This window comes from Herpailurus yagouaroundi, unplaced genomic scaffold (genome assembly GCF_014898765.1).
Source record: "Herpailurus yagouaroundi ecotype Mexico unplaced genomic scaffold, PumYag 206, whole genome shotgun sequence".
In the NCBI taxonomy this organism is placed as follows: domain Eukaryota; kingdom Metazoa; phylum Chordata; class Mammalia; order Carnivora; family Felidae; genus Herpailurus; species Herpailurus yagouaroundi.
Window position 1 is genome coordinate 959,487 of NW_024412437.1, and position 15,408 is coordinate 974,894.

The 15,408-nt window shown below is 47.6% G+C and overlaps 1 protein-coding gene across 9 annotated transcripts in view; it reads left to right on the forward strand.

Moving 5' to 3' along the window:
- TANC2 (tetratricopeptide repeat, ankyrin repeat and coiled-coil containing 2) overlaps nucleotides 1-15,385 on the forward strand; it is a 371,370-nt gene extending 355,985 nt beyond the window's left edge. For 7 of the 9 annotated variants that reach the window (XM_040452033.1, XM_040452036.1, XM_040452037.1 and 4 more), the window contains 5 exons: nucleotides 493-522; nucleotides 1,357-1,448; nucleotides 3,450-3,596; nucleotides 6,082-6,182; nucleotides 7,777-15,385. In XM_040452033.1, coding sequence (XP_040307967.1) covers nucleotides 493-522; nucleotides 1,357-1,448; nucleotides 3,450-3,596; nucleotides 6,082-6,182; nucleotides 7,777-9,730 — 2,324 coding nt within the window. In that variant the 3' untranslated portion in view covers nucleotides 9,731-15,385. The remainder of the gene's footprint in view (nucleotides 1-492; nucleotides 523-1,356; nucleotides 1,449-3,449; nucleotides 3,597-6,081; nucleotides 6,183-7,776) is intronic. The other 2 variants (XM_040452035.1, XM_040452041.1) reach the window with 1 other exon arrangement.
- Nucleotides 15,386-15,408: the final 23 nt, after the last annotated feature.

Here is a 15,408-nt window from a genome sequence, read left to right on the forward strand (position 1 = left end):
GGGTGTTTGGTGCGAGTGTGTGTAGTTTCCCCTCTGCCCTGGCCCAGTTATTGTCCAAGTGAACAGAAAGGCTCTTGGCCCAGAGCAAGCACCATCTGAGCCATGGTCTACACTACTCTGTGTCCAGAATCACATGGTTATCTGCCATGCCCCCACGTAGCCTTGACCGGGAGGCTACTCTAACCTCAAGCACATCTTAGTGCTAATGCCTCTGCGCCAGCCCCGCCCTGTGAGCTTCCTCGATCCCTGCGCTGCCCTGAGCCTCTGCTTTCCCTTGCTCTGTATGTGCTTCCGACTCCGCAGTCCCTGCTGCTGCTGCCCCACCTGCTCCCCCATCCCACAGACCTGTAGGCAAGGGTTGGCTGATATGCTGGCTTTTTTGCTGCCTGCCTCTCACTGCTGCTTTTTCCTTCTTTTTTTTTTTTTTTTTTTCACCTTCATCCATTTTTTTTTTCCTCTCCTACAACTTTTTGTTTTCTCCTTTCTTTGAAGGTTGTCAGACGTTACCGAGTCGCCCACGAGGTATATTTCACCGCTGTCAGCATCAGGCGTGGTCTGATGGCTTGGTCAGCTTTGCCTTCTCCTCTTTGATTTAGCCTGCATGAGTTCCCTACACCTCTAATCTTTTAATTTACTTCACCTTAAAAGAAGATTTTTTTTAATGACTGTTGTAGAGAATAACTTGAACTTTTGATAACTAACCCTGAAAAGCTTAGTTGGTAAATAATTCAGGTGTCTGTAAACTAATCAATTTAACCTCTTCTTTCTCTTTGTGGGTAAAGTCGTCCTCAGTAATGTTGGCTTGTTTCACATCTTTTGACATTCAAATTGTACTCCTGCTTCAGAGTAAATCCCAGGGAGGCCTATTTGATACTTACAAATTAAGGGAGCCTTTAGAATCTTTAATGGTTCCCCTTCTGCAAAGTACAGATTTTTAAATTAAGAGACTAAACAGCTAGGGATTTTGAGTCCCAGGTTCTAAAATAAATTGCCCTTTTTGGATTTTTTAAATCTTGTGGTGACATTTAATGCAAAATCTTTCTCCCAATTACCTTATTTAAAATAACTCCAGACTTAGCCATGGCCTGCCCAAATACAACACACAGGCTTTGCTGCCCTCCTGTGGTGCAGGCTCAGACAGTTCAGATATTCTTATTTTAAGGTGAATACAAATCCAACGCAGCTTCTTGGCAGTGGGAGTCCCTAAGATACTCCCAGGTCTGAAAGATGAGGAAATTGTTGTGGAGCAAGTTGTTCTCTCAGCAGAAATTCCCCCAGGATGTTTTTTTCACCTAGCTTCCTACCACCCTTACATTGTCTGAGTTTTTTACCCATCATGCATCCTGTACACTACAGGTCCAGCCACATGGGCGATGGCCACCTCCAAACCAGACATCATGATCATCCTGTTGAGCAAGCTGATGGAAGAGGGGGACATGTTTTATAAGGTGAGAGGAGGAAGGAACAAAGTTTCCTCAAAGCAGCCACTGACTGTTTTCTATATGTAGAATCTACTAAAGTCTTGACACTCTCATCCTTGTCTCTAGAGGCAGAGGGAGAATGCCATCCCTCAGTGATGGGCTCATAAGTTGAGGATCCTGAGTTTTAAATCTCCCAACAAGAGAGCAAAAGTAGCCTACATAAGCCTGCAGCTGATCAATTTAAACACCAAATTTTACCTAGTTACTAATAGGCAGTTACATAGATTCTGCATGGAATCTGCTGGAAACTCATGGGACAAGTCAAATTATGTAGTACAGATACATAGTACTGGAAAGAGGCATTGATCTTTGCTTTCATATTTAACACATACATTGGTTTTTAAAAGTCTGTAGTGATAAAACTGGTCAGCATCCCTGAATAAGATAAGGAAATCGAGACAAATAGCAATTATAAGATTTGCTTAAAGTCACTCACAATGACAACAAAAAAAGTATGGAGTCTTTTTGTACTCATAATTGAAGCTGAAGTCTCCATAGCCCTAACAGAGACTCACTCCTGTGGCCTCTAGGAAGTCCCATAAGGACATTACATGTCAGGGGCTGCCTGGCTGGCTCAGTCAGAAGAGCACATGACTCTTTATCTCGGGATTGTTAAGTTTGAGCCCCATGCTGTGGGTAGAGATTACTCAAGTATATAAAACTTAAGAAAAAAAAAATTACGTGTCATAGTTCTCTGGTTAAGATTAGCGGCATCTACTTCTAAAGGTAAATACAAATCCAACCTCACTGAGATATCCGTGGGCCTGAAGATGGGGAATGATTATGTAGCACGTTATTTCCATGTCCCACCCATCCCTGTGTAAGAAGCGTACAGAGTTCCTGGGAGCAGGGTTGTATTTCCTGAGGACCCTTTGTGTGAAAGTCATGATAATCTAGGACTCTCAGTCTTCTATGAAACTTGAGTCCTGACCCAACCAGGATTTCACATGACTTCCAAGAAGGGTCTCATTACTCTAGGACTTTGGGATAGCACTGCTGTCAAGAATCTAAGCCCTGGTTAGAATATAATTTCTGATATTCTGAGACAAGGAGTCCTACCTCCTAATGAGGTTAGGCAAGCTACTGCTGTTCCCACCCAGAATTCTACCTTGGCCAACTCTAGATCTGTCCTTAATGAACGGTGCTGCAGAGAAAATCAAAAGGTCAGGATCCCTGGTGGAGTTGCAGCTGTACAAAAGGAATGGAGTAGATTAAGATCAGCTAAATGAATGGGAGATGCCTCGTGCATCATTCTGAGCTCAGCTGATAGATTTTCAGATACAAAATGTAAGAAAAGTTCAAGGCCCCTGTGACCAGATCCCTAGGCTGGGATTTACTTCATGGTGGAAAATCCCTCCTGCACAGATGGATCACACATTCTAAACTTCTCTTCTCTACTACCACCTTACCCCAAGCCTTTTTTAAAAACAGGGGGAAACTGACTGATATTTATTCACTGAGATTAGGGAAGCAACAGCTAGACTGTTTTAGCTCCCACCTCCTTGTAAGGAAGAGAATGACCTCTCCTAGGGGACTGGCAAGGTGGGACATCAAACAGGAAAAGAACTTTCCAGGCAGGCCAAAAGTAAAGAAGTAGTAATAACTCTGGAGTGGTTGAGACTAGGAAATGATGTGTCTCCCCGGGAGATCAGGTCAAGAAAAAGCTCCTTTGAAATGAGCAAGGTCCATCTCTTGGGAATCCAGTTGGGAAACTGGAGGTTCCAGGTGTTGGTTCTCTGGCTTAGGTCTTGGGTATCCCCTTCAACCTTGCCCTTCCTGCCAGGCGAGTTTCCTGTTGAAAAGACTGGGCCCTCTGCTCTCACCACCAGGGCCAGACCTACTCCCTAGGCTGGTGGTTGGGAGGGCTAACTTAGTACTTGCTGCGGAGAGGAGGAAGGGAGTGGGGCCACACCTCCTCAGCTGCTCAGCAGACCAACTGTGTGTTTTGCCGTCTTGTACTCCCGTTAGAAAGGTAAAGTAAAGGAAGCTGCCCAGCGCTACCAGTACGCTCTGAAGAAATTCCCTAGAGAAGGGTTTGGTGAGGACTTGAAAACCTTCCGGGAACTAAAAGTGTCTCTCCTCCTCAACCTCTCTCGATGTCGCAGGAAAATGAACGTAAGTCCCTCTCCTCCCAGCTGCTTTCTACAGCCCTGGAAGTTGACAGCCCGTGTCACTCACTGGCTCTTACCAGGCCCCTGAAATCGTTCTCTGCCCCATTTGGAACTTGGTTGTCCTTCACAGAGCACTGACATTTGCAATTTGAAAGAAATCAAGTCTAAGTTACAATCCGTATCTGAAACTATAAAAAAGTGAATGCTGTGGGCACTTTGGTAGCTTTCTGAATTTTTAGTTCCCACTGAAAGTGATTGGAATACCATCATCATTACCTCCTACCCCCAAGTCAGTTTTCTGGTCTTTGGGAAAATGTGAGAGCAGTGGTCACTAGAATTCCAGCTGCAATTAGATATGAATTTTAGTCACTCCCTTCCTTTCTCATAGACCCCTAGTCACTTAAGGCAGGGCTGGAAAGAAGGCTCAGGACCATGGACTTCAAGGTTTATTTCAAAGGCTAGTCTTGAACTTTTCCCTCCTCTCCTCATCTTTTTACTCCAGCATGCCATGTCCATTCTTGTCAAAGAGGGAATCTTAGAACTCTTCCTGGTCCTCTGTTATCTCCCACGTAGTACTTGGACCTTCTCACGTGCCACGCACATACCGTCTCTGATGCCCTCAGCCACTGCTCCTGTGACACACAGATGCTCCCAGGCCAAGAACCCTCTCTCAGAGACTGGGAGTAGCTGAGATCGTGTCAGGAATCTCTGACAGCCCCCAGCCTGAGGTCTCACAGTTACTTCAGGAGCTAAAAACAATCCACGCCAAACAGGAATGCTGATACTTAGAGAGCTCAGCTGTGCAGAAGTGAGATTTCAGCTGCAGGGGCAGGGGGTCTGCTGGCATTTCCAGAGAGGGGGTCTGCTAGCAGTTGTGTACATGACCTTCACATCCTCCATCTAAACCCTGGCAACGAGAAGAGCCTTGTAGACGCACGTGTCTCAGAGGACACAGTTATGGCCCAAGGAGGCAGAGTTGCCCCAGGTGCTGAGGAGAGGGGGAACGCAGTAGCAGTTCCTGTGGGAAGGGGACACCCCAGGGGAAGGCAGTGAGGCCCTTCTGTGAAACATAACCAGATCAGCAGTACCCAGGGTCCCCCGTGGCAGCAACCCATGAGAATGAGATGAAGCTAGGAGCTGCCGCCAGCCTGCTGCCTTCTCTTTTGCCTGAACAAATAATCTGCTCCTTAGAAGCATTCCAAATCTTGCCAGAAATGGTGATTGTCCAAAAGAAAAGAAGGGTAAGGTTGGAAACAGAGTAGCAATAGGTGACTCCCATAAGATGGAATACTTCCTCTCTATAGAGCTCCACACTTGCTCAGAAACAGGTGACAGCCACCTCCCATGACCAACACTGAACCAAACACCTGAGGTCTGCGTCTCAGTCAGAGATGGCCCATCACTTTTTCTGGTTAATTTCTACCCAGGCCCCAGGCCCTTGTTCCGCCTCAGGAACACGCATGTCACCAGAGGTTACTGTACTAAGGCTCTGACATTGAAAGAAGAGAAAGCACTCTGTCTTTAGCTTAGTATGGAAGGCTGCCTTTAAACGTACAGCTCTGTTACCCAGGTGCCTGTTCCCAGGGTTCTCCTAGGAGGACACATGAGACCACACTCCTCAGGGACCCCACTCCTCAGATCACACCCTCAGGGACCCTCAGGATCAAGAGATGAGGGGACAACACAGAACCCGGTCATAGCCTTGGCCCTCTCTTATTTTAATTTTTTTGTTTTAAATGCATCTAAGTAGGGAACCAGTTCAGAGAAGGAGAGGCCAGAGAAGCCCCTGTGAAATAGAAAGGAAACTACCAGTTACCGAGCCTCTGCCATGTGCCGGAAACCGCATCGGGGGCTTTCCAATGCGTCATCCCACTTACTTGCACTTGCAGAGTAGACATGGGTGAGAACACACAGCACACCCTCTCAGGGGCTCCAGGGGGGACCAGAGGCCTGAACCCAAGTCTGTCTGGGGTCCCTACCCTATCTGGTCTCCATGGTCAGTGCGGTTCTCCTTTACGCAGACCTCATCCTGCTGGAGCTCACTCACCCGTTAGGAAGCCGAGGAATAGTGGGTGTGACAGGAAGCCGGGGGTAGGATGAGCGCCTGCAAGAGGTACATGGATATGTTTGCCTCACACACACCGTGTAACATGAGTCCCGGTTTCCAACTTCAGGAGCTTCACTGGGTTAACATCTGGCTTCTGGGCTAGAAAGAACTTCATTAGAACAGCAGAAAGAAGGCAAATTAAAAGTATCTTCATGCTTCCAGGCAGATAAATTCCCCGGGAGCTGTTGCAGGGCCACACAGGGCAGAGGTGAAGGAACTCCCAGTCTGGGCCACGTGGCTAGAGCCATGCCAGGCATGTCGAGAATCCCAGGTGTTCCATCCATAAATGTCAAACAAATGTACCTGTAATCTGTTTTATTCCCAAATTGTCTATTTTTCATATCTCTTCAATGACTCATTTGCACACCTATTGTAATGACAGGATTTTGGAATGGCGGAGGAATTTGCTACTAAGGCCTTGGAGCTGAAACCGAAATCTTATGAAGCTTACTATGCGAGAGCAAGGGCCAAACGCAGCAGCAGGTGAGGAGAGAGAGAGAGAGGGTGAAAAGCAAGAGATCTCTGTTCCGAAAATCCGGCCAAAGCCATGTAGGCCGTCCTGGGACCTATGTACCCAAATGTGTCTATCCCTGAGGACTTTTAGGGCCAAGCTTTGGGGATGGCTCCCGTAGCGCAGAGTTCCGCTTAAGACTGGCGTGTCTTCAGGGCTGTGGAGCTCTAAAACATTTCACTTTGGGAGAAAAATGCCTTTGCATTGTTGGAGAATGGCACCTTCTTCCAAGAAGCCTCTGCCGTATCTCAGTCACTTTTTAACCCCTAAAGCAGATAGCATAAAGAGACACTGGTGACTTAAGAAGAGGTCACATAAGCAAAACATCTTCCTGGCCCTTTTAGAGAAATAGGATGGGTCACTTACACCACAGGCTCCTCTTTCTTTTCCTAGAGGCATTTGAGGAGTCCCTGTGGTATTCAGTCTTCCTTCTGGGGCTCTCCTCAAGTCTGGTGGCATCAAACCTCCTCCTCACCTAAATCCCCACCACCACCACACCACACACTCATGGAGACAGGAGGTCCTTGCTGCCAGGATTGAGGGGGCCCAAGAGAAACTCCATCCCTCGTGTCCATCTGCTGTGGCTTGGCCAATGGGAAGGAAAGGCTCCAGAAAGACCTAGAACCAGCCATCACTGATCTTTGGATAACTTGTCACTGTCCTCGATGCTTCCTGCCCAGTGCCCTCCCCTTCTCCTTAACATGGCCTGGGAAAGAACTGCTTCAGGGTCAGTGTTGTGGCCAGGGGCGATATGGTCCTGAAAAACCAAATCCAGGTTAAGTCTCAGCAATGATGGTGGCAGAAATATTAGTCTTAACTAGCTGGGGTAACAGAGTCCTTACAGAAGCTTGACTATCAAATTCTCTTTTTCCCCAGATAATTCCTTCCCCACAAGGCCAGTTGCCCCTTTCCTGGGCAATCTTAATAGAGAGGATGGGAATATCTCTGAGAGTTCTTGTCCTCATCTGTAAATTAGAATCCAAGTTGCCTAGTCAGCAAGTGTCATACCTGCCCAGCTCTGATGTAGCAGAACAGAGGAGCAACAGTGCTGGGGTGCAAGGGGAAGAAAAGGGCGGAGGACGGTCTTCTGGCCTAGGACGGAACAGGCCTGAAATTCGGAGCCAAAATATCGAGAATATAAAGAAAAAATTATGCTGGATCAGCAAGATTCTTAAATATTGTAGTTAACTGTTTTGTTGCTAAGCTAATTGACAGTGACCCTGTAAATGACAACCCCACCCAACTCTGATACTGCCTGGTGTGCATTTGGGCACTAAGAGAATCTTCCTGAAGGGCCTGGCTGGACTGATGAAATGGGGCCATTTCTCTACTAATCCCAGAGAGGCCAGAAGGAAGATGGAGGGTAAACGGGCTAAGGAAGCATTCTGGACTCTTCCAGAATGACTGCCTACCTGTTTCCTTCCTTACAAATCAAACAAAACCACCCCCCAGACCCCCACAGATGCCACCCCGGTTCTCTAAAATAGCGACCGTGGTCCTCAGCTCTTGGTGATTCCCGTTGATTCAGAATAACCCCAGTTCCTGTGTTTACATTTTGTCAAGCAGACAGTTTGCAGCAGCCTTAGAGGATCTGAACGAGGCCATCAAGCTCTGCCCAAACAACCGTGAGATCCAGAGGCTCCTGCTGCGCGTGGAGGAAGAGTGCCGACAGATGCAGCCACCGCCGCCGCCGCCTCAGCAGCCGCCTCAGCCGCCGCTACCAGAAGAAACGGAACCCGAAGCACAGCACGAAGATGTATACTCTGTACAGGATATGTTCGAGGAGGAGTACCTGGAACAGGATGTTGAAAATGTCTCCATTGGCCTCCAGACCGAAGCTCGGCCCAGTCAGGGGCTCCCGATAATCCAGAGCCCGCCCTCCTCCCCAGCCCATCGGGACTCAGCCTACATCTCTAGCTCACCGCTCGGCTCGCATCAGGTCTTTGACTTCCGTTCCAGTAGTTCTGTAGGCTCTCCCACCAGACAGAGCTATCAGTCCACCTCACCCGCTCTTTCTCCAACTCACCAGAACTCTCATTACAGGCCCAGCCCACCACATACATCCCCAGCCCACCAGAGCGGGTCTTACCGCTTTAGCCCCCCTCCCGTGGGAGGGCCAGGCAAGGACTATCCAAGCCCTCCTCCGTCCCCCCTCCGTAGAGGCCCTCAGTACCGGGCCAGCCCTCCAGCTGAAAGCATGAGTGTCTACAGATCCCAGTCGGGCTCACCCGTGCGCTATCAGCAAGAAACAAATGTTAGTCAGCTTCCTGGCAGACCAAAATCTCCATTATCCAAAATGGCCCAGCGGCCCTATCAGATGCCTCAGCTTCCTGTGGCAGTTCCCCAGCAAGGGCTCAGGCTACAGCCTGCCAAGGCCCAGATTGTGAGAAGCAACCAGCCCAGCTCAGCGGTTCATTCAAGCACCGTCCTCTCCACAGGGGCCTATGGCCAAGTAGCCCACTCAATGGCTAGTAAATACCAGTCTTCTCAAGGAGACATGGGAGTAAGTCAGAGCCGGTTGGTTTATCAAGGGTCAATTGGGGGGATTGTAGGGGATGGGAGGCCCGTGCAGCACGTCCAGGCCAGCCTGAGTGCAGGTGCCATCTGTCAGCATGGAGGGTTGACCAAAGAAGACCTTCCACAGCGACCTTCCTCAGCATATCGAGGTGGTATGAGATACAGCCAGACACCACAGATTGGCCGTAGCCAGTCTGCATCCTATTACCCGGTCTGTCACTCAAAACTAGATCTGGAGCGCTCCTCCAGCCAACTAGGTTCCCCTGATGTGTCACATTTAATCAGAAGACCTATTAGTGTCAACCCTAATGAAATCAAGCCCCACCCACCAACTCCCAGGCCATTGCTGCACTCCCAAAGCGTAGGCCTGCGCTTCTCTCCATCTAGCAATAGTATCTCATCAGCCTCCAACCTCACTCCTACCTTCCGGCCATCTTCCTCGATTCAACAAATGGAGATCCCACTAAAACCGGCGTATGATAGGTCATGTGACGAGCTGTCACCGGTGTCTCCCACTCAGGGAGGTTACCCCAGTGAGCCCACCCGATCCAGGACCACACCATTCATGGGGATCATAGATAAAACAGCCCGGACTCAACAGTACCCCCACCTTCACCAGCAGAATCGGACCTGGGCCGTGTCATCCGTGGATACCGTTCTCAGTCCCACGTCTCCAGGCAACCTGCCTCAGCCTGAGTCCTTCAGTCCACCATCATCCATCAGCAACATTGCCTTTTATAACAAAACCAACAATGCACAGAATGGCCATTTGCTGGAGGACGATTATTACAGCCCCCATGGGATGCTGGCTAATGGGTCCCGCGGAGACCTCCTGGAGAGAGTCGGCCAGGCCTCCTCATACCCCGATGTGAAGGTGGCGCGGACCCTCCCTGTGGCTCAGGCATATCAGGACAACCTGTACCGGCAGCTGTCCCGGGACTCTCGACAAGGGCAGACATCCCCTATCAAACCAAAGAGACCATTTGTGGAGTCTAATGTTTAAAAGACGTTCGTTGGAGTGAGACCCATATGTTTTCACTGCACATCTTCAGGCTTGGTTTCCACATCTGAGGTAGTTCTCTGGCTTAATTTCTCATGCAGTTTCTGTGTGGTGTTTAGAGGTGGCAGCCCCGTGCTGGAGTTCTTTGCATGCAGCCGACTGGGAAGCTGGCCTCCCGTGAGCCAGGACTTCAGTTTCTCTCGTCTGTGCCCCAGCCACATGCTCTCTCCCTCTCTTCCGATGCCAGCGAGGAGATTGTTGGGCCGTGTGCTTTAACCCAGGGAGATCAGACACACTGGTCAGCTTTTTCCAGGAGACAATCGCTTTCACTGATGTTCTTGTTGTGTAAATGTCTTTCTCCTTTTTTACAAAAATAAGATGTTCTTGTTCGTTTTCTTCTAGGAACTTTAGAAAGAGTATGACGCCCCTTTGCCTTTGCATTCTTATCCAGTGTTATCCAAATAGCCAACCCCAGTGCATTCTTGTGCCATGGTGTCCTCCCCTGGACTGCCAGCTCCCTGCAGTCATCAGGTCTAGAATGTTCATTTAGATTATCGCTGGTCTTCCTACGGGGGCAAAAGGATCAAGGAGAAAGAGAAGAAACAGGTCGATTAAATTAGAAGAAAAAAAAAAAATATATATATATATATATAATTATTTGAAATGTCACTATGTTGATTTTTCAAGAAGCATTTTATGAATATTTAAAGAACAACTAGCCCTTTAAATAGTTCACCCAGCCAAGGAAATTGGATGAGAATCATGGATATTTTTAAATAATCCACTGAGAGTTATCCTTTAGGTTTTTAGCCAACAATTAACTATTAAAAGCTATTGATTTTCCATGGGGGGGGGATACATAAATACATAGAAAGAGAGAGGAAGAAAGACTATCCTGGATTCTCAGAAAAAGGCTATAGAAAATCTCTTGTCTTGGCGAAGTCTACTTTTTAAGTCCTGGTACACCACTGAGCATCATATCTCATAAAAAGCAAACTCTTCGCCAAAGTTTGGTACAATAGTCCTGTCGGGTCTTCACCTGGAGCCACATTGTGTTCTACTGGCCCTCTTTCTTTTAAACCCACATGGTACCGTGAAGAAATTGGTTCTTTGAGAAGCAAATTGAATTCCCTTGGGGCTGTAAGACTTTATTCCTGGAGTTTGCACCCAGGTCTGTTACACCCCATGCCAGGTGTCGTCTGATTCTGTTTCAAGATCTATAGTTTCATTATCTGTTTACTCTAGGGATTGTTTCTTCGTTTCTTTCTCTAGGTAGGAGGGTTTGGGGAGTGATCTTTGAAAACCAGGCACAGTGAAGTGTTTCAGGGAGCAGACAGACCCCTTTCAGCCCTGGGTGGGGGAACATGAGATAGATAGCAGGTCCTCTGATGCAGTTACCCTCCACGCTTCTTCTGTGTCTTGAGGTCGTTTGCTGACCTGTCCTTTGCGTGACTGAGGCCAGCACAAGATGGACAGCAAGAACACTGAAACCAAAGCCTTAGCACCGGCCTGGTACTGACTGCGCATCAGCTCTTAGAACTTAAGAAGCTGAACAACAGAGAATCAGTTCTCTGTTACTACGAATCATTCTGCTCTTGTGAGTAAAGAAAGGGCTATAGGAAGGGCAGTTTCCTGAAGAAAAATCCAGATGTGACCAGACCTGTTTGTCATAGTAAGTGTCCTCTGAAAGTATCACTAAGACCTGGGGAGCATGCAGCTGAGATCAGAAACATTTCTCTACCAATTTAGATTCTGCCAAATAGACGGACCCCTCAGCCCCCAAGCCCGACACAGGCCAGGACTTGTCTTGGGGCCAGCTCAAGACCCAGAATCTTCCCACTCTCAGATGCCCAGGGACTGTCTCCTACTCAGACCAGGATGGGCACCAGTGTCTTGTCCCTTCCCTTCCCCGTCTCTTGCTTCCATCTAGAAGGGGAAGCGTAGAGCTGTAGCATCAGCCTGCAGCCGGGAGCCCAGCTCCCGCTTTGTCCAGGTCTCAGCCCTACAGGGCCCTTTGCATCTCACCCCTCCCACCTCTCACTGAGGAGCTGCTGCTGCATTCTGAAAGATGTCCGTGTCTGTGAGGAAAGTGCCCCTGTGTGTCTGGAATGCCACACACACCACCTGCACTCAGCTGTCTAGGTGAGCGAGCAGCTTCTGCACCTCCCAGACATGCCACTGATGCCACTTGTCCCCAGGGTCTCTCTTGGCTTTCCTGGACAAACTGGAGATTTAGGGTCTATGCCTTAAATTGGGCAAAACACTTAAAACAGTCAAAATGCCATTCTTTTTTAGCCATTATAAGAGGGAGTGAATGTCACTACTGGGCGCCAGTTGAGTTTGACTAGAAAATGCCGACTGGACCTGATTGGGGGCAGGAGACCATTTTTCCTTGCTCAGCTGACCGCCCATGCCCTGTTGTGCTACTTCACTGCCATGGGATGATCTTAGTACTGTATCCCGGAGACGCCCTCTCCCCCAGCAGCACTCACTGAGTCCGTGTCTGGCTTCTGGTGGGGGAAGTTTTTCAGATGAAACTGGTTAAGTTCCAGTCACCCAATTCACACACCCTGAAATGGAGACAGTGGTAACAAACTTTAGCCTCTAGGTTTCTCACCAAATTGTACGTTTGTGTTCACCCAGAATTCTTGCACTAATGGGTTTCCATCACATCATGTCTATAAATGGGTGCACTTTACTGTTTGAATTTGTAACTCTGATAAATACTGGATATTTAAGTGTGCGTAATGTCTTCATTAGAAAATAGCAGAACCGCTCTTGTCTTTTAGTGTATCTTTCAAGGGAAAAAAAAGGAAAAAAAGGAAAGAAATCAAGCAGTGGATCACAACATTTATAGCACAAGAAATAACTGTTGTATATAAGCATCAAAAGGATTAAGAATTTTTAAATACAAAAAATATTTGCAGTGATTTTAAAGTGCTTTTCCAGCAATTTTCTTAGGGACTCCTGAGACATGGTTACTTTATTTACTGGATCAGTAAGGCACACAATTAACAATTAAAAATTAATGTTTATTTACAAAGTAAAGGGAAAACCTGTGTAACATGAGAATTTGGCATGGACAAAATGGAGACCATTTTGTATCTGCTGTTGTATCTTGTCCGGGTTGCAGACGTGCACTATTAAAGCCCCAGATTAATAGAGCACAAACCCTTCTTGTTCCTCTCCCACGTGCCCCTCTTTCTAGATGTGTTTAACTTAAACTCGAAGGCTCAGGAAAATTCCACTAATTAGAATCATGTACAGTACCCCAGGTCGTTGTCCAGAGATACAAGTTTGCTAATTTAGTTAAGCCTGGATTATTAAACACTTTTCCTAAATTATTGTAAACAGAACAGCCTAGAGAAAGGTATTCTCAGTCCTTATATTGTATAGTAGTTTATGAACCCCTCTCTAAATATTGGTATTTTTATATCCCAGAGATGTACCCAATAGAAAAATTAACCAGTATCTAATTTAATATCCATAAGTATTTTCCTTAGATTTTAGTCATATACAGTGGGTTATGTAGACGTCACCTTGCTTCAACCATATTCTACCACTAGGTGTCACTGTGGCTCTGCACCAGGCTCGTCTGGTGGCAAAGACCGGCAGCGCGTCCTCTGGAGGGGCTGCTTCCAGGGCAGCAGGCAGGCCCAGAGGGTTCAGGAAGGAGGGGACAAAGACCTGGAAAGGGGTCTTCACGCATCCGTGCCAGTCGTGGCAAGATAAGCTCTTTGACCGCTACCTGCTTTGGACCCTCAGCCAGGCAGAGGCCCGGAGAATGTTGACTAGAACTCCCTTCCTCTGATGGCCGGGTGGGTATGAGGAAGTCTTCTTTACTCCCCATGAGCTCCCCTCTCAGTTCCTCTTGGCCTCCAACTTGTACAACTCCAGAGATGTCACAGGTGGGTGGTTTGGTTCAAAAATAGTTATTTTTCTACTGCAGAAATGCCTTGGACAAAACCAGTTGCTCACTGAACCTTTGCCACAAAATGGAACAGGCTCCCCAGGGGGCAGGGTGTCCCCTCCCTGTCCCAGCCTCTCCCACCCTGTCTGTCTGTCCTTGGGCTGCCCACTTCTCACGAAGCCAACTTGCAAAGGCAGCCTGCTGCTGCTTCCACACCAAGGCCTGTGCCGCCCCGTTGCGTGCACGTTGGGAGGTGTGGCTTTTTCTCCTTTTCCTCTAGGAATTCCAGACTGACCATCTACCATGACTAACAACAATGAACAAAAAGGGCTTAGGGGTAAGAGCTACCTACAAAGACGTGTCATGGAAACCTTCACCATGCAATGCCTTGAACTCAGCTCTGGCTGCTCCCAAGAAAAGGTGGCTGGCTGGGGGCCTGGACACAAGCACAATGGGAATGGTGGAGCCACTGTGCAGAGCTACTTGAATAATCACTGGGTCTTCATCAACTCCTTTTATAACACAGACCACTCAAGGGCTGAAGTGTTGGTAACCTGCATTTCGGTGTCCAATGCCTCACAGCTGCTGAACCACCCTGAGATGCTTGTGGCCACGTGATGGCCACAGTCAGAGCTTTGAAAGTCAGTACCAAATGAATGCATAATTGGACACCAAAAATCAAGTGTTACTTTCATGTTTCCTCACCCATACCATCTCACTTCTTCCTGCTGACTCTGATAATCTCCACTAAGCTGACCTGTCGGGTTTTTAGCTGAATGCATATAGATGCAGGCCAGCATCACTCTTGTTTTTCAGACAGACCTACTCTGTGGACAGGAAGGAGCCTAGCTGCTTTGTTTTTGTAGCACTTACTGGCTGGAGTTTTCTTTTGCCTAATCGCTAACCAGAACACCTGGTTAGGGGGACTCCACTCGATCCCTTCGGTCCCCAGGACCAGACAGAGAGTTAATTCTGGAAAATTTAGTACTTGAATGTACCTGCCTTATTGTGTACCAGCTTACTGGAAAAAAAGATAGAAAAGCCGGCTCCCGATCTCTCCTCCATTCACAGGTTATTTTGGAAATCCTGTAAGTTACACTTCCTGTTCTAGTTTATTTTTGTTTTTGTTTTTTCCTTTGGCTGATTCCTGCTGAGTGGGGCCAGTTCCTCCTCAGGCTCAGGGCAGGTGCCATTCTCAGGCATGGCCTCCTTTCCATCCAGCGCAGCATCTCCGTCTCTGTTCTGTCTCCTCCAAATCCAAGATGATTTTAATTAGTACAGACATGTACAGTCTACAATTAAAGAGTGATTTGTACTAATATGATTTTGATTCTTCCTCCTCTTTGCTGTCCTTTCAAGACACTTGCTGGAAAAAGCTTTAATGCACTTAGTTTTCCTTTAGGTTTTCTATGACTCAGATGTAAAGGACTTTCTCTGTACAGTATATTATCCAATGCATGTTTGTTCTCTCTCCCGATATATTGAACACCACACAGTTGTGAACTCGTGCAGTGGGGATGTCCCGCACCCCACAGAGGCATCTAGCCCCCTGTGTATAAGGAAAGACATTTTCCTTTGCTGTACTTGCTTGAGCAGTTGTATTGTCTGTACATGTGAGCTGTGTGAGGTAGATGTGAAAAGGTAAATGAATGCATTCTCCTGCCCATGTGTACAGATCGCCATCCGTACAATGAACTGTATGTATGAAAGCAAATGTACTTATTTATAAAGGGTAACACTTGGAAAAACACGGTGTTGTGGTGCTTTCTCC